Here is a 20,612-nt window from a genome sequence, read left to right as displayed (position 1 = left end):
AACCAACAAGTGAGCTGCCACTGATCAAGACAACGTGTGGTTCACCATGTGAAACTACTTTATAAATGGAGTGCATATTAGATATTCACCAAGATATACACTGTCTGCTCTCTGCCGAAAGAGACAAGTAAGCATTGAAATTACCTTTATGTATTGTTACATATTTATCTTTTTCATGTTCTAGATCTTTATAATATAAATATGCATACTCTACACCTGGTTCGCAAGCAACAAGTTTTCCCACAAGTTGAGCCAATTCACGAATAGTGATGTTCTGTTTCCACAGCATGTCAGAACATGCTGAAATTTTCAGGTGTATTGTTCATACAAGAAACATATGTACTTATTATCGAGTCTGCATACTAATAGCCTGGGAAGATCTTACTGATCTTTCCAGTCTTTGAGAAATCCAGTTCCTTGTTGCTGAACTTTTTTGAAACCCTGCCTCCATCAATGATTTAGCTACCCCTGATAATTCCGGTTCCGGAGGTGTCCTGCCTGTGAATAAGATCATCCTAAAAAAGGCACATTGCTTTTAAATTTGATGCCACTTGTTGTTTTGCTGCTCCTGTTGCTTTTTTCCCAGCAGCTGAGTTCCAGCCTTCTGGGATTCATTTAGCTTAGTTGCCTGCTCATTCAGGTTATCTCCAAAAAGCCAGTCTGTTATGGGATTCAATGCAGCACAGATGGGCTGATACATGTCGGTTAGCTCAGATTTTATTAGTTCACGACGCTTAAAACTGAAGTCGTTGAATAAAAATGATGACATTTTAAAATTGTCCATGACAGAGTCCCTAACTGAATCCAATGGTAATTCTCGAAGATTGTTTCTATGCTTTTTAAACAATTCCAGTGCCCTTAAGCTGGGAACCAACATTTGCCCTAACTGAGTTTGCAACTTTTGCAGTAATATATCAACACTCCTGGCAGTTTTTACATTGCATTCCAGACCTCAATATTGACTCTGGGCACGTTTAAATTGTCACAATTTCCTGGTCTGGGATACTTCTCCTGCAATGGTTTAACCTTGTCGTGGGTTAACACTGATTGTAGTCCTTTACTGAGAACTTACGCTAATTTTTCATCCACATTTGGGCCAGCTTTTTGGTGTTCAAGTACAAAACTTTCCAACTCTGCAAACAAATCATCATCATCATTTGCATTGACCTTGGCGGAATCTGTATTTGGCATAATTAACCCTGCAACATCCACATCCACATCCGAGTCCCCTTTTCTGTGCTCAGTGTCCAAATCCTTTTCAAATTGACCAATGTAGGCCGATCCTGCAGAAACCACAGTTGATGTGCTTGGCATTTGGGTTTTACTAGCAACACTTGCCAAGATCTCTTCCATTTTTGTCATGCGTGCATGCATTTTGGACACAACATTCGCGTTTTGTGTCTACAATTGACACTGCATGGCTAATTCTTTATCCAGGGTAGCCATATTGATTGTATGGGCAGAAATCAAGTGACTAGCACCCATAGCAATGACATCATGTCTTCTTGTTGTAATGGTCAACCTAATGTAGCTTTTCCCAGCTGCCCAACATGTGCCTCACTAGACCTCACATCTATGGAGGCAGTTGCTGATGGCAAATGCACTTGTTTCCCCATCAAACCCATTCTGGAACCCATACTTACATCATCTGTGACGTTTCCTTTGCGTTTTCGATAATTTTTTAGTATTTCACTCATTAAGCCTGTCCCCTCTGGGATCTGCCTTGGTTGTTCGCACCCTCCATTTTCTTGAAATTGAAGTTGAGTGAAAACTCGCAAAAATTGGGAACAATCTGCAACACTTTGCCTCTGCAAAGGTGCAACCCAGTTTGTGTAAATTAGTGCTTCAGAATGCACAAAACCGATGACTGCAAAACTTTTCTTCCAAAACTGTAAATTACGCTGTTAATTTTTGGTGTTTTCTTCTTTGTTTATAAACTGAACACTTCCATGCAACCGTTGTTCTGACCAGCCACGTGACCAGTGTCATCTCATGGGATCAGAAGGCACTTATGGGGGAAGTGAAATTACATCAGTTGCATTCATATCATGATGCATACTTCTCAGCACAGATAGTTAGTGATGTGGACTTTCTGAAAAACATATGGTCTATATCTGAAACAAATGTTACTTTCAATTCTTTTAAATAATTCTTTTAAATAAGTCTCAACTGTGACTTACATTTTGTTCCAGTTACGTGTAACTGCTCAAGATTTTAAGTTGAATTTCATTTCATTTACTGAAATAGAAATTTTAATAATAATAATAATAACAATAATCCACTAAAATCTTCGAACGCTGACAATAAAACAACAGAAATGCATATACATAATATTCAGATATTTTATTCTGTTCCTGTTTTCACAAAATTCAATTATACTGAAGGACACGGTTAACGTTTTGTCAAAATTTAAGTATATTCAAGGATATGAAAAGGGATTTCAAAATCCAAGGACATTCAAGGATATTCAAGGTGAGTACGAACCCTGTAATAATAATTATGATGACTTTATTTAATGTGGGTAACACAATTTGCTGAAGAATTAACCTAACAGCAGGCACTCATATAAAGGAACTTATTATATACAATGCACACATATTCACACCATACCTGCCAACCCTAGAGTACAAAAGTACTGATTGCTTATAACAAAAATACTGATTTTCAGGAACAAATACTTATTTTTAAAACTTCAATGCACATGTATCTATTTACTACATCATAACCATCACTACAGTAGGACAGTAACTTGCTTAATTATTTCATGTTAAAGATGCATTTAGAAGGCAACCCTAAAAAACTGTAGCCATGAGTAACTCGCAATTTGCTATGACAACTCACTAGCCAAAGAATGCCAAAAACGGGGTGGGGGGTGGGAGGACAACAACTGTCAACATTGAATATATAACAAGTTCAGGCAAACAAAAAAAAAACTTAGGTTTTATTACTTCTTTTTTTCAAATAATAATTGTAAGAACATTTTACCTAACCTATCAATCAGCGACTGCAAGCTTGCAATTATGTCCACCCACGTGACATTTGCCTGGATCCATGAAGTACCATTTTTCGATGGCTTGACTAAGATCGTAAACAACCAACTGTAGCAGACCACGCAGGATGGAAGTGTCTAGAGCCAATCTTTGTTTTAATTCTGTTTACAAAACTGAACCCTTGCTCACACAATGCAGTTGAGACAGCAACACAAGCTGTGGCTTCTAGAAACTTTTAATTATTTAGAATTTTTTAAAAATAGCTTTATTAAATATCACTGTAAATATTGTAAATAATAATTAATAATCCACACACAGTATACCCAGGACACCAAGTGAAGTGGGGGACAAATAAAAGACACTGAACACATAACAGAAAAGAATGAACTTAAAACAAAGCTGGTGGAAACTAACACACAGCGCATGATACCCACATAATGTCTGAGCAGGACAGGATGCTTGCTGCTAATGCAATCAACTCTTCTGAATCTGAACTGATCCAAATATTGGCAAGTTACTTCGGTACAGATGCACAGTTGACAATACATCAAAAGGGGTGGGTATGTATGCACCAAATATGCCTCATGCATGCCTTTCACCCATGCATGGCACGCATTCAAGACGTACAAGTATATTATTATTGTTATTCTAATTCTATGTTCTCGGCAAATCACGACTCATCTAAACTGAAAACACTAGTCAAATTTATTGCCAGTAGATACTTTTTTTTTAAAAAAAGTTGATAGAAAATGATGATAAATCACCAGCAACACTATTAACTGCAAGAGGAAGATTCATTTCTAAAAGAAATTTAGTTAACTGAACTTTGATCAAAGTACATATTCTCTCTAGTATTTATAAATGTTGCGAGTTCAGGCTGTGTTGTTGATGATGAAACAACAAGATAGTGTTTAGTAGCTTTTTCTGTTGTTTTATGTCATAAGTGCTTCCATGCCCAATTACAAAATCATGATCATAAAGTTTTCTCCTTACTAGATGGTTTCAAGGTTACCATACCAGTCTAAAAATGACAGCATAATTGTCCTTCCAGTAGTGTTTTCTTTTCCTTTCTGGAGAAAATTCTGAATCTTCTGATTTCCTTTTAGACATGACTAGAAGTTCAATATTATGAAGATAAGATACAGTGATAGTGCCAACTGCTTTGCACAATCCAACATAGATGTTAAAGAATGGCATAATAGCCTCAATTTCAAATGAACCAATCACATTTTAGAACTCAATATTCCTATATATATATATGCAATATATTTACTGTAAGAATGTAACTTCGCACATTGTCGCAGACTTGCAACTGAGTGGGTCTTTGGACTAAATGAACAAGACAAACACAATGTGAGAAAGATGGAAATTTATGAATGAATTAATAAAGATAAATATATGATGTAAAAATACAATGATTATCTCACGCTCTCAACATACGATTTACTCAAATCACTCTACACAACATTCACACATCGAAAATAAACAAAAACAATATTAAATCAAACTGAAGTACAGATCCAAGAACCCACATGGACTGCACATACACCTCAAACAGTATTTTACACAATAAGAGATTCACATAATCTCGAACATAAATTCTATTAAGATTCAAAATAATCTTAACACAACTAAGATTCACAATAATCTTAACACAACTAAGATTCACAATAATCTTATGAATATAAACAAAAAATGCAATGGAACAACAATTGATCCAAACGTATGCTGCTAGACCCCTTGTACAGTCGCATGATTCCTTGGATTGGTCCACACTCTTATCGACCGCTCGCACCCTTTATGAATCCACCACAAGTACAGTCATACGTTACACATACAGACAGCATACAGCACTTTTTCAATTTTGCTACGTCTACGTCCGTGGCACAGACATACGTACATACATACATACGTATCGTCAGAACGTAGCATTAAATGTTCTGGAAACTCCAGATAGCTCTAAGCAACTTTAGATGGCTTCGGATAGCTTCAGACCGCTCTAGTCATATTCAGTCACATTGACAATCACACTTCATAGCAACAGACACAATCACAGCGACAGTCACAATCAGCTACAATAACAGTCAGAATCAGCTTCAAACACAGTCAGTTACAAACACGGTCAGCTACCATAAGTCAGCTACCGTAACAGTCAGCTACAAACACAGTTAGAATCAGCTACAATAAAACCAAATTGGACATAATAATAGTTTCTGAATAATCTCTAGATACATGATAATACTTTAAATCTGCGCTGTAATAAACACATTATTACGCGATAAGACATTACAAACCGAATAAGCTTCGCATATCAAATAAAAATGTAAATTTAACACTTACCCCTATGGCTGGATAACAATGGAGAATGTATACTCCTTGACGTGATCCAAAAACTACCAGTGTGGTTTTTAGAAATTGGTCTTACTTAAATCCATAGGAGAGTGAGTACAAGTCAGGGTAGAATACCCGTGCATATCATGTTTGTCATGATACCTGTCACAAGTAATCTCTGTGGCTAGGTACATGTTAATACAGTCACTTACCTGGAAAAACACATTCACCCTAGATAACGTTGTACGCATGTACAACGAGAAATAGTCGAAATGTTTTAAGACAAAACCAAGTTATTTCTTTGCCTAATTCTGTGACACACATAATAGCTTTATTAAATATCACTGTAAATATTGTAAACAATAATTAATAATCCACACACAGTACACAGAAAAGTGCAAGAAAATTTTAATTTTTTTAATACAAAAACAAATTTTTAACAAAAAAACGTACACCCATATTCAGGTCCAAGATATAGGGGAAAACAGGACACTTAGCAGTTATGGATGATTTGAATTCTTTGCAATTTTGTTTTTTACGGAACTGTTTCCATTCTAGCACGCAAGTAATCATTTGCGATTTTATTGTCTGGAAAAAGTGTGTGAAATAAATCACTTGCTGCACTAGCAACTGAAAGAGGGAGGTTCATTCTAAAAGAAATTAAGTAAAACAACCTTCTATCAAATTACATCAAGGCTCTCTCTGACATTTATAGACAACATAAGTTCAGGCTGTTCTGTTGAAAATGAAGCAGCAGGCAGATATTTATTTACTGGCTTTTTCATGCAGTTTTATGTCATGGGTGCCTCCATGCCCAACAGTGAAATCACAATTAAACAATTTGCAAAATGCAAAGTGTTCCTTAACTAGATAGTTTCACGAATCCAAACATGATGGTGTAATTGTCCTTCATGTTATGTTTTCTTTTCTTTCCTGGAGAAAATTCTGAATCTTCTGCTTTCCTTTTTGATGTGACTAGAAGCTGAATATTACAAAGATGTGAGACAGTAATAGTGGCAACTGCTTTGCACAATCCAATATGGAGGTTAAAGACTGGTATGGTAACCTTGATTTCGAATGAATCAATCATATTTTGACCTCTATATCCCTATATACATGAGATGCATTTACTCTCTGAAAAAACCCTGATATTTAACAAGAAAAAAGTGCACCCATATTCAGGTCCAAAATAAATGACAAGCTTACTGAACAACTTTAAAATATGATGGTGAAAGCTGAATTGCTGCAGAAAAAAAACCCAAACAAAACAATAAAATGTGACCTTAGCCAATCACAGCGTTGCTATTTCATCCTTTGAATTCAGGATAAAGTGATTCATTTGACTAAAGATAATGATAATCTACTGCAGAAATAAATAAAATATGGTTCTGCTGCTACTGATCCTGAAATTCTTGCGTCAATAATGGAAGACTTTAGAAACTTGAAAACTGAAATTGTAAGTGCAGTAACAGAATAATCTGAAAAGTGCAGGAATAATATCACCATGCTAATAAAATTCAACAAAAAATTCATTGCTGTCGATGATCTCTAAGTCTATCAAAGCAGAGACTCAAAAGATCAACAGTAATATTGACAAATTTGTGAAGAATGAAACCATGGTGAAAGCTATTAACTCAACCACAGCAAAAAAAAACTTGCCTTCACTCTCAAAGTGTTCTGTCAAAGGAGATCATATGAATGATTCTGTGTAGATAAGTTCAGGCTACAAAACTGTCATGAATAGTGAGCATCACTATTAAATATCAGCAATGAAACTCACGGCTCTTCCAATACCAGTACCTGGGATTCTTCTCATCAAAAAAAAATAAAGCGGTCCAAAACATGAGGAAATTTCCATGAAACAAACACTGCTGATTTATGACTTGATCATCAAATATGTCCATGAAAGGAGTATAAAACCTTGGGTCAAAGTTGTCATTACATCATTTACACATTTTAGTCAAATTTCACTGCTTTTAACTACAGATAACTGCAGTTTGACTGAAAACTGATAGAAAAATACTGCAATATGCAAATTAGCTCACACTTACTAGTTTAGCTATAATTTAATTGATTAAATGTAGTTTAAGTAATACACAGTGCATCCTTCTACGGCCCCTTCCTGGGCCCCTCTTTGTCGACTATGATTTCTCTGCCCAGACATGATGTCATTGCAGCCAATATATGTTAATAAGCTAGTAACTAAATTTAGATACTGAGACAATGTTTACAACATGAACAAATCATTGAGGCGGCCGTTACAGTAGAGTTGACACTCTTGCTTGCCCAGGTTCGCCATCAATGGCCATATATAACTACCACAGAATTAGTCTCTGCCCAAGCTTAGACAAAACTTTCAAGAGAAAGCATTTATTTCAGCTGGGGATAAAGAAAATGTGTAATTCATTCTTTTTCAGGGGATGTAGCAACAACATTTGTGTGGACAAAATTTGTATGGATTGTCAGACAAACTGACCCATGCGCAACCAGAAGTACCTTCAAAAGAGCCTAATGGTTTGAAAGTTACTTGGTGGTGGCATTGCAAAATACAATGGCTATGTTAGCCAAAAGTATTCACTCCTTCATGGACTCAAGGATGTGATGTGATTTTGATTTTTTTAACATAGCTTTAACAATTTTTCAGTCATATCGCTACGATGTCTGCAATGTGGCAGTTTATAGTGATGTCTAGCACTGGGGCATCATGTCGCAGACATGTAGCATGATGTTCCACCCAGTCACATTATCCTGACACTGGGCCGACCAGTCCTAACACTAACCTCTTAATGCTGAGCGCCAAGCGAAGCAGCTGTTAGTACCATTTTTGTAAGTCTTTGGTATGACTCAGCCAGGGATCGAACCCACGACCTCCCGCATCCGAGGCGGACGCTCTAACCACTAGGCCACCGGAGCGGTCATGGACTCAAGGAATATTGGCACACGAGAAGCACAAATCCATCAGACATGATATTCTTTAGACATGCAGAATCATAGCTGCCAGATGACCCCGTCAATGACAACAATGCAGTGCTTGGGGAAGACAACTTCCATCCCTTTTGTGATGGTCACAACATAGTCTCAGACCCGTTTGGCATTTGAGCTAACATCAGCCAAGTTCATTAAAACAATCAATGGATATGAAGCAGAGGCCTTGCCCTTCATGGAGATAGTGCATCCAAATCTTTGCTAACAAATTCAAGAAGGTTCACAGATTCTTCCAGCTCTCTTATAGGTTCAGTCGGGATGACATCACTGGCTTAGCAACCTACTTTCTGCTGTATTGCGAGGTCACCTAGAATAATGGCAACTGTTCTCACCTTGGCATTGAAAATGCCCCGATGTGGAAATGTACCCAGATTTCCCACCCAACCTATGAAGAAGAAATCCCAGAACAGGTCCTCGAACAACTGACATTAACAGACAGGGAGTAATATTGTTTCATTTTACTATAGAGTGCTCTTTCCATGTTCGATGGAAGCTTACAGGTGCAGTTGGATACAATACATTGATTTAACCACGTTAAAACTCCACAGCACCTTCCTTGTTTCAAGTACCAATTTGGTACTTTTCATTTTGTATCTTTTTGCAAAACACTATGCACTATCTATTGTATCTACCTGTGTCTTAGCTACTGGATATGCGCACAAACTGAACAATATCCTTGATCCAATTAATTATGTTCTTATTCCAAACCTCTGCAATTGCTTCACAAATTTTTACAGCAAACAAATGCCAGACTACCAATTGATAATGTATTCTAAAAAAAATATTAAAAAAATATATAAAAACTCATTCCAGTCCTGCTATTATTCACTAACAATGCCTTCCATTGTGGCTCTATTTAAGTCCATGTTTCAACTTACATTTTGTGCATTCCTCTGAGTTGGGGAAATGGCAATTAGACAACCTGGTTGCAGAAACCAAAACTTAACTTCAGTTCTCTCAGGTTCACATCAGTGACAATGGTTTAGTTGTCGAGTTTATGCGTTACAACACTCCAAGGGTACCCTTTATGGCCTTAAATGTCATGCCCCCACCCCCTTTACAAGACCAGTGCCCTGTCCATGCGCTGTGTCAATATTTACAGCTGCTGGGTTGTCATTTGCACCCACTCTTCCTTACCTATAAAAGGGCTGCCCATAACTAAGCAGGAGTTCAACCAAACCTTGCCCACGTTGCTCTTGCTATATGGTTTTAATCCTCAATTATTCAAGACTCCTAGTTTTAGGATGGGGCAGCAACAGAGGGTGGTAAGCAGGGTCTGTCAGACATTCCTATTCAGGCCTTAGGTAGGTGGCAGTCAGATGTCTTAAAGAAATATATCCATCTGAGCGAAAGAATTTCTAGTTTTGTAATTCAATGCTGACTTTGGTATTTCTACACATTACCACAGCACTTTCTCCTGCCTGGTTCTACTTTCTAATATTGTCTGCTTTCAGGTTTCATGGGTGCACAGAGCGATACAGCCATGCACATCATAAGGCACTGCACTTTATATGGGTTCCTTGGAGAGCACTTCACTTCATATGGGTTTATTGAAGATATGACCATCTTGCAGCACATTCTTCCACTGGTGTTCTATGACAAGAAATACAAGCATTTCTGGATATTGTGTGCACAGTTCGGCAGTCTCTTGGGTGCATAGACCAAAAGAGCCATCCATATCATATGGGCACTGCACTTCATATGGGTTCATTGAAGAGCACTTCAGACGTGACTATCTTACAACACTTCAATCTCCCACTGGCATTCTGTGACACAGAATACACACATTTCTGGATATTGTGTGCATAGTTCAGCAGTCTCATGGGTGCACAGACTGATACAGCCGTCCACATTATATGGCACTGCACTTCATATGGGTTCACTGAAGAGCACTTCATAAAGGTTCATTGAAGACATGACTATCTTACAACACTTCAGTCTCCCACTGGCATTCTGTGACATGGAATACAAACGTTTCTGGATATTGTGTGCCCTGACTTCAGAACTCACGCTATTTTTACACAACGTATGTAGGAATTTGTGTTTTTTCTGTGTCCAATAATGCTAGGTCAGTGAACAGAACTGACTTCAAGTGTTTGTTGAATTGTTGGCAATGTCAGGTGTTGTTGCTCATTTGTACTCTTTACATGAACTCTCAGATGTTTTGTTTTATTTCGTCACATGCTGTCACACCCTGCTGCAGCTGCAGTACTCCACAATTAAACCGTACCTTGCAGGAACTAGATTCCATTACCTACAGGCTGGTCATAGTAACCCTTTTCAGGAGTCCAAGAGGTTACAGATTATACTTCGTAGGATAAAAAGGAACAACATATCATAGTAAGCCCAGATTTCCTATTACATACATGATAGTGGTGCAGTTGTCACCTATGTCGCGAGAGAGAGTTCACCGGCTGTGGACTTGTTGCTGCAGTGCATGTGTCTGGATGCATTTCTTGGATTCTTGCAATGTGGAATTTACAGTTCAAACATTGCAGAGGAATTCCTCATGCAACTTCCTAAGGATTCAAGATGTGACAGTTTCAATGGACAAATTTATGTTATACTCACTTTACCATCTTTAATTTAAAAGAGAAAAAAAGGGACCCTTTTCATGTTGGTGTCAACATTTCAATCCTTTGGAACTTGTGGTTATGTCCCATGTCCTGTCTGGAGCAGTATTGAGTCTGGGGCATCAAAGTGATTTGGTGCAGCCACATCTGCAGCTGGAGGACCATTTTATTTCAACTTTAGGACAATATTCTTTGTCATGTTATACGCACTACATCAGTGTTCTCCCTAACCATCTTCTTTCTGCTCAGGAACATTGTGTACATACATTTAGTGTCATGTGTTTTGGACACCATTCCTTTCAAATGGATTGTTACATTCAAACTGGCAGCCTCTTTGGGGTCTCTAATTTGATATATTTTATAATTGAGTACACTGAACTCTTATTAAAACTACTTGTGCGCTGTCTTCTTATGCATTTTTGTGGTGTGGATAATTTGCTATTTGTGGAGCCCATTTTATCTGCAATAAACAATCTGTGTTGGATGTTATATTTCATATGGATAAACACCTATTCATTCTGCATTGTAGAGCATCTAAGAATGACATTTTCAGTCAAGGTGTGGATATCATATTAATGATATGAACTATGATGTCCTTGTTTTTCCTTTCCATGTGAAAAGGAAATTCCATTGTATTCAGATATTAGCTGGAAGTCATGCCTTAAGTAGAACTATCTTTATCGCTACCATTAAGGCTGTTTTGCTCAAGTTAGGTTATGATTCACATCACTACAATGCACACACCTTCCACATCGTGGCAGCTACCAATGCTGCCATGGCTGGAATTCTGTACCATCTGATCCAACCTTGGGTCGATGGTCCTCTAATGTATCTTGTGGATATATTCAGGTGCACCCCGATAGAGTTAGCTTTGTGTAGAGGCAGATGTCACAGCAGGTGCCTCACTTGTTGGTTTACACTTGTGTCGATCAATGCACTATTCCACTTTTTTAGTTAGTGATACCATCGTACATTTTGGAACACTTCAGAGATGTTGTATAGATGTACATGCCAGTCATTCATTTTCACATCCTTTGCTACAATGTCATTTCAGCTGTATCCTCTATTAGTGGGCACGTGAATTCCTAACTGGTTATCAAATACATATATCTAATATTTATATCTTTAGGCACATCAGGATTGCCATGCAGTTCGAAACTTAGTTCATGCATTTTCAATCATTATTGATCCTTACACTTCCTTAAATTAGGGGCTTTCGTTACAGTCGCACTGTTCCATAGTCAAAGGGCTTCCTTCACTTCATGTGGGCCATAGCTGAGTTTCATGCATTCACAGCTTTGCTTTTGACCCACAATTTGTGTCAGTACTTAAATGTACTCCACTATTATGCCCATATTCTTCATACCTGCTTCCTATGGTGCATGTATGTAGTATCAGCTGTTTGTTGTCATAGCAATCCTCAGGATCAGACATATTGAGTTTCGGTTATCAGTGTCCCTATATACCTCATATCAGCCCACATACAGGTGTCAGACACTCTTCAGAACCCTATAAACTCTCCACATACAAATGCTACACCTACAAATGCTCCACATACAGGTGTTGAACACTCTTCACAACCCTACAAACTCCCCCTCCTACAAACTCTTCACCTACAAACGCACTACATACAGGTTTCAGACACTCCTCACAACCCTACAAACTCCCCAAAGTCTCTCTTCCTGAGGTATTCCTATAGAAAACATTCAGAGCTCAGCTGGTGCAGTTTGCTGTGACAGGATTTGCCCCATTATGCCAAAGTTCCTTTATATTTACAAAAAAGTTTATATTGAACCTATGTATTGTGTCTTATTTAAACTACTATTTAACTGGAATATAACCATGTGAAGAAAAAACAAACTGGTACAAAAATGAAAATTTTACAGCAGCTATTATTGCTAATTGTAATAAGCCACAATAAATCTGTCAGAATGTGCAAAACATGGAGAAACAAAAAACCATGAGCCTTACTGTAGATTAGTTTTATTATGTAACTCACTCAGTTACAATCCTTACAGTCTTTATATTATTTTTTATTATTATTATTAAACCAACCAACCTATTCATCCATTAATCACTGATGAAATGTATACAAGTTCTTTCCCTTCTTCTCTCACAGCAATAGCACATCAAAATACTTTAATTTCCATTATTTTCATGCAATGAAAAATTAAAAACAAACTTGACTAAAGATGTATTATAACTAAAATTACCTGTTCCAATGCCATCAAACAATGACAGAACACGTAAAGGCCTCCTATCTCCGGAACTGAAGTAAGTTAAATCAGATTCCTGAAAGAATCAATTTATACATCCATGACAGTCTGCACACTTTTGAAATTGGTACACATTGATTAAGAGACTTGCTTCTTAGGACAAAAATAATTCTCACATTCCTTTTCAAAAGTAGTTTTAAGATTCGAATTAGGCAAAATGGGGCATAATTTTAGCATGAAAGAACTGTTTAGAAATATAATATAAAATCCATGAAAACAAAAGAGACAATGCAAGATATCAAGATATATTTTTGTCACATTTAAGATGGGAATCAAACGTGTCCAGAAGATATTGATACATCCATCAATACGGTGTAAATGCACATTCAGGATGCATGGGCCAAATTCAAAGTCAAATAGGGGCCGTAACTCAGTACAAATTTGATGGAACAGGAGATAATATGAATGTTCTCAATTTCCTAGAAGCCCAGTTCAAATCCACTGCATACTCCATGTATGTCTTACACAATGGACAAACAAATCATGATCCCACCAGACATTCAACACTCTTCTGTGCTTGTGTATGCATGTACAGTAAAAACTGCTATGAGCAACCTCTGCTATGAGTGTCCACCTGTCATTTCCAACCACAATCATACTGCACAGATCAATTTTATTATTTAAATGCTCTGTTTTGAGTGACAACCTGCTGAACACAACCAGCAACTGCGATGTCTTCGCAAAAAATATATTTCAACACTGCTATAAACAACCGCATCCCAAAAACAAGGATAAACTCCACTGACCTTTATTTAATCCCTGTAAAAATGACCGCTCATACCATTCTAAATTTTAAATTTAAAAAAAAAATAAGCTGGCTACTGATGTCTGAATTTTTTTATCTATGTGTTTTGTAGTTTCTGTTGTAAACCAGACTAAAGTATGTGTAGATTATTTCCTAGTCTGGTCCCCTGCTTTGTATGCTCCTTGTGTTGTTCTCTGCTATTCAGATAGGGATGAGCAATGCAGTGAGCATGAAAAGCAGGGAACCAGACTAATTATTCCTGTACTTAGCCTGCTTCCCGGCCTTATTGTGGGACCTGGCATCCTTATCAATGACCATATTACAAAAACAGACAGACACCACTGACCTATATGTAATCAATTGTTACAATGACCACTTGATTTGTAATGATTGTTCTGATAAAAAAAAAACATAAAAGGAATATAAAAAAGGATTGCTTCTACCAGTGATAGATACTACAGTTTGTAAACTAGGCTAATGTACGTGTCACAAATTGCTGTTGTAGTGCCAAAGTTGATGTAGTGGTCAGATATACTGTTTGTCTTTAGAGTTAATCCGTATTGCCATGGATGAATAAGGTCATTGTCTATCAAACCAGCAAGAGAGAATCATTTGCGGGATTCGATTAATAGTGGTGAAGACTTGTGATGTTTGTTGTTATCTCCCCCTGATGTTAAGTGATTACATCCCAGTCACAAAGCTGTCGTCTATTCAAGTTGGTGTGCCAGGGTTACACGCTTTGCTTACAGAGTTAATCCCTGTATGCCATCTTTGAATGAAGCCATTGATTTTTGTCTCTGAGTAAATGGTTCTGTTTCCGAATGAGATAATTATTTCTTTTTATTTCATTAATTGTTAGAAATACAATGCACATGTATAGATTTTTCATATTTTTCCCACAGCCCAGTCAAAACCGTTTTTACGTTTGATATTACTGAGCACTAACAATTTTAACACCTAGAACCTTAGCTCCAACTAAAAAGAGACAAATTTTAAGGCTGGAGAAAATAATTACTGTAACTGAAAGAAGTGAAAAAGTGCTGACCACTTGCAAAAAAGCGGTTTAAACTTTGGTAAAACCAATTTAGGTTGTTATAAAGGAAAATGAGTAATTCAGAAATAATTTCATATGCTACAATATGTGATCTTCAAATGTAAATGTGATTTCAATGTTTAATGATAGAAATATATCTTTATTGCTATATTATTTTGTTTTTAGATGAATGCATAGAATATTTTAGCAAGAACTATTAATAAAGAATAGAATATATGTACAGTGATTGTGGTTATTTTTCTTGACATTATTCTGAAACTGGACTTTGGAAACCAGTCTTCTTGTACAAACCTGCTACGAGAGACCACCCGTCTTGAGAGACAACTTTTTTTGTTGGCAGAAGGGGCAGTCTCTCATAACAGATTTTAGTGTAGTAAGAAGATAGAATATAAAGGCAAAATAAAAATTAAAGATTCATTTAGCAGATGTAAACCCTTGAAAGATCTGAACTTACCACATTCCACAATTTTGTGAAAAATAGGAATCATGTAGTGCCAATTTATTTAACAAGGTAAAAGCAGGAGAAAAACTAGAAAATTGGACAGAAAAGTAGTTAAATGAACCATATTTCTACGCATAACACTACTTCCACATCTGCTCATCTAATCCAGTAAACTTCTTTTCCCAGGATTAAATAGGTTTCACACTGCAGCAGTCAACCTTTAAATGATAGTGGAGTTCAGACAAGGTTGACATCACATCTCTACCACTCAAGAAGCTCACCTCTGCGTGGGTTCGATTCTAGGATATGGCCAATGTGGGTATGTGAGAAAGCTTGCCAGTAGCTTCTTGTGGGTCGGTGGTTCTTCCCAGGTTCTTCCTCCACCATTAATACTGGCCGCCATGCATAGCCTATCGTGTGCTGAAGAATGGCATTAAACCTCGCAACAACAACAACAACCACTCATGAAGCACATGAAAAAATGATGGACCAAGCTCCCCATGCAAATTCAAATCCTCCTGCCACCAGAGGTTTCTTTAACCCTTTACCTCATAATAGCACTTTCGGATGCCTCTATCGCATTCTCAAAAGACAAAACGCTATTTACCCATACAGAAATTTCTCATGGATTCCATATGGAATACTTCAGTAATCCGTATGGAAGGGATCTCTATCTTTGCATCCATCCATCAATTGGAGACGATGATGTAGCTCCAGAGTAAGGTTTTGTTTCTCCTTCTTTCTAGCTCTCTTTTCAGCTTGCTTTTTGTATCTGTCTTCCTCGGCTTTTTGAACATCCTGTCTGACAGCTAGGCGCCAGGTGGAGCTGTCGTTAGCACAGCTCTCCCAGTCAGTGACACTGATGTTGGCCGTTTTCAAGTCCTTCTTGCAAACATCTTTGTAGCGCAGACGTGGTCATCCAGTCAGTCGTGCACCTTCTGCTAACTCCCCATTTAACAGGTCCTTGGGAATGCGGCCTGGGTCCATTCTCTTGACATGGCCGAGCCAACGAAGATGCCTCTCGCTGAGAACGGAGAACATGCTGTTCATGTTGGTGCATTCCAGAACCTATGTGTTGGGTACTCTGTCCTGCCACTGGATGTGCAGAATGCACCACAGGCACCTCAGGTGGAAGCTGTATAGTTCCTCTCGTGTCTTGCATAGGTGGTCCATGTTTTCCTGCTGTAGAGGAGTGAGCTGAGCACACAGGCCTGGTAGACATGCAGTTTGGTTTTCTCAGTGAGGCTAGGGTTGTTCCAGACCCTCTGGTTAAGTCTGACCATCACTGCTGCTGCCTTGGCAATCCTGCTGTTCACCTCAGAATCAATGGAGAGTGAGCTGGAGATCTTAGACCCGAGGTATGTGAAGTTCTCAACAACTTCCAAGTTGTACCCATCGATGGTGATGGAGGGGGAGGAGTCTGCATCAAGCACCATGACGTTCATTTTCTTCAAACTGATGGTCAGTCCAAACTCCTTACAGGCATGGGAGAAGCGGCATACCAGCTGCTGCAGTCCATCTTCCAGGTGTGATGTCAGGGCTGCATCATCAGTGAAGAGCAGTTCACGGATGAGTACCTCTGTGACTTTAGTCTTAGCATGGAGGCGGGCGATGTTGAACAGCTTGCTGTCAGCCCTTGCATGGATGTACACTCCCTCGCTGCAGTCCTTAAAGGCGTACTGGAGAAGCATGGAGAAGAAGATGGCGAAGAGTGTTGGCGCAAGGACACAGTCTTTTTTGACTCGCTGATGACTGGGAAGGCCTCCAATGTTGTGCCATTGAAGCACACTGTGCTGTGCATGTTCTCGTAGAATGGACGTGACAACAGCAAGCAGTCGGGGGGAAGAGGCAGCCGATCTTCTGCAGGAGCCTGAAGAGCCCACTCCAACTGACCAGGTCAAATGCCTTCGCCAGGTCTATTAAGGCAATGTAGAGGGACATCTGTGCTCACGACACTTCACCTGCAGCTGGTGTAGTGAGAAGATCATGTCTACAGTTGACCTGCCAGCTTGAAAGCCACACTGGGACTCTGGGTATACATGGGAGGCTAGGATCTGCAAGCGCGCCAAGGCAACACAGGTGAAAGCCTTTCCGATGATGCTGAGGACGGAGATGCCTTGGTAGTTGTTGCACTCGCTACGGTCTCCTTTGTTCTTGTACAAACTGATGATGATGTTGGCATCACACATGTGCTGTTGGAAGCGTCCCTATTCCCAGCAGAGGCAGAGAAGTATGTGTTGGGGCTGGAGCAGTGCTGATTTCCTGCTCTTGAGAACTTCGGGCAGAATGCCATCACTTCCAGGAGCCTTCCCACAGGCAAGGCAATTGATGGCTTTCCAAGCTCTTCCAGGGTTTGCAGTGTGTCTAGTTCCTCCATAACAGGGAGGTCTGGGATAGCATCCAGGGCGGTGTTAGTGATGATGTTTTGGGATGCATACAGCTCGATATTGTGCTCAATCCATCACTGCAGTTGTTTCCCCTGGTCTGTGATGTCTTTGCCCATCTTGGACTTGAAGGGGGCAGTCTTGGAGGTGTGGGGGGGGGCCTGTTGTCTTCTTGATACCCTCACACATTCCTTTTGTAACCTTGGTGTTGGCAACTGTCTGTATTCTGGTCCAAATGTTCAGCCAGTAGGTGCTGACACAGAGGCGGGCGGTCTTCTGGACATTGTTCCTGGCAGTCCTGAGGGCTTGTAGTGTTCTGGGGCTAGGTGTAGCCCTGTATACAATAAGGGCTTTCCTCTTTGCCTCAGTCACAGGCTCCATCCTCTTCCCAGTTGGCCCCATACCATTTGGCATTTTTGCGCTCCTTTGTGTAAGCAATTGATGGCTGAACTGTACACAGAGTCACAGAAATGGGACCACTTGGAGTTGATGGTATCATCATGCGACACTTTGGTGAGAGTTTCCTGCAGTTTGCTGATGAACTGCTGTGTTTTCTCTGGGTGCTTGCACAGCAGGTGCTGATGCATGGGCATCCCTGGCATGGTGCAGCTTCTTGGGTATTATTCGCACCTTGCTGGCCATATGGTAGCTGCGGGTCAGGAGGACACTGGCCAGTTTAGCACACCTGGTGATGACAAGGTCTAGGTGGTGCCAGTGGCATGAACATGGGTGTCTTCATGACACCTGGTGGATCCCCTTCCATTTGAAGACAGTGTTGGTCATACATAGACTGTGGGAGCAGCACATTTCCAGCAGTCGCTGACCATTCTCACTGATCTTGCCCTTTCCATAAAAACCGAGACAGATGGACCAGGCCTCTTGATCAGCTCCCACTCTAGCATTGAAGTCTCCTAGTAGGTAGAGGCCTTCAGTGTTGGGGATGCTAGATATTGCCTGATCCAGAGCCTCATAGAACTTGTCTTTCTCCTCGTGTATGGAGCAGAGTATGGATTCCATAGCCAGTCCAGATGGAAAATTTCGTATGGGTGGACACTTCCATTAAATGCACATACAAGCAAGTTTGGACACCTGTGCACCATCTGCATGCCTGGAGTAACCATAAGCTGGGCTGGTTTTTTTAGTGACATCTTCAGGGGAAAACCCCTATCAGAAACAACAGGCATTGAGATAAATGACCATTAAATTACATTACATGATTTCTATTTAAGATATAGTCATAATCTACTATTTAAAGTAACCAATGGGTGGATTCTCCACTCTCCAAAATGGAGGCGACAGATTTTGTTTAGCATTGCACGAGTTTTGAGGATTAGAATTATGATTATGACAGTTTCACTAAGTCAGATACAGGCTCCAATATCACTATAGGCAACAATGATTTTTGATAAGTTATCAAATTCGTAGGATTTAGGGATACAGACATAAACAAACCATGAAATTTAAAGCTGAGAAAAGTCAGTTAAGATTGGTCACACAGCTGCACTGATAAATGAATTCTCTCAGGATTTTAAAGCATACACAAATGAAGTTATATCAGTTACACCGGAGGTGTCAAAAAATCACCAACATAACCAGGTTCCAAGATATCAGGGTTCATAAAAACTTGTAAATTGTTCAATTAGGCCTGCCTGTAAATTTTATAGCAGATAAAATGGAACTATAGACTATGAACCCTTTAGACAGATAAAATAGAACTGTAGACTATGAGCCCTTTTAGACAGATAAAATAGGACCATAGACTATGAGCCCTTTTAGACAGATAAAATAGAACTATAGACAATGAGCCCTTTTAGGAAGATAAAATAGAACTATAGACTATGAACCCTTTTAAACAGATAAAATAGGACCATAGACTATGAGCCCTATTAGACAGATAAAATAGGACCATAGACGATGAGCCCTTTTAGACAGATAAAATAGGACCATAGACTATGAGCCCTTTTAGACAGATAAAATAGGACCATAGACTATGAGTCCTATTAGACAGATAAAATAGGACCATAGACGATGAGCCCTTTTAGACAGATAAAATAGGACCATAGACTATGAGCCCTTTTAGACAGATAAAATAGGACCATAGACTATGAACCCTATTAGACAAATAAAATAGAACTATAGCCTATGAGCCCTTTTAGACAAATAAATTAGGACTATAGGCTATGAACCCTTTTAGGCAGATAAAATAGAACCATAGACTATGAGCCCTTTTAGACAGATAAAATAGAACTATAGACTATGAACCCTTTAGACAGATAAAATAGAACCATAGACTATGAACCCTTTTAGGCAGATAAAATAGAACTATATAGACTTTGAACCATTTTAGACAGATAAAATGTAACTATGGACTATGAGTCGTTTTAGACAGATAAAACAGAACCATAGACTTTGACCCCTTTTAGACAGATAAAATAGAAGTATAGAGTATGAACCATTTTAGACAGATAAAATAGGACCATAGAATATGAGCCCTTTTAGGCAGATAAAATAGAGTTACTACAGACTATGAGCCCTTTCAGACAGATAAAATAGAACTATAGACTATGAGCCCTTTTAGATAAAATAGGACCATAAACTATGAGCCCTTTTAACCAGATAAAATAGGACCATGGACTATGAGCCCTTTTAGACAGATAAAATAGGACCATAGACTATAAGCCATTTTAGACAGATAAAATAGGACCATAGACTATGAGCCCTTTCAGACAGATAAAATAGAACCATAGACTATGAACCCTTTTAGGCAGATAAAATAGAACTATGGACTATGAGTCATTTTAGACAGATAAAACAGAACCATAGACTTTGACC

At 38.8% G+C, this 20,612-nt stretch overlaps 1 protein-coding gene across 1 annotated transcript in view; it reads right to left on the bottom strand.

Annotated features, from left to right (window-relative positions):
* Window positions 1-20,612, bottom strand: part of LOC149805350 (DNA (cytosine-5)-methyltransferase 3B-like) — a 189,504-nt gene that overhangs the window by 74,932 nt on the left and 93,960 nt on the right. The window contains exon 14 of the mRNA XM_089949549.1: window positions 13,093-13,171. Within this exon, the coding sequence (XP_089805675.1) occupies window positions 13,093-13,171 (79 nt within the window). The remainder of the gene's footprint in view (window positions 1-13,092; window positions 13,172-20,612) is intronic.

This window comes from Sinohyriopsis cumingii, chromosome 2, assembly GCF_028554795.1.
Source record: "Sinohyriopsis cumingii isolate HCF-2022 chromosome 2, ASM2855479v2, whole genome shotgun sequence".
Lineage (NCBI taxonomy): Eukaryota > Metazoa > Mollusca > Bivalvia > Unionida > Unionidae > Sinohyriopsis > Sinohyriopsis cumingii.
Note: the sequence above shows the minus strand (reverse complement) of the source record. Positions and strands in the feature narration are given on the sequence as shown.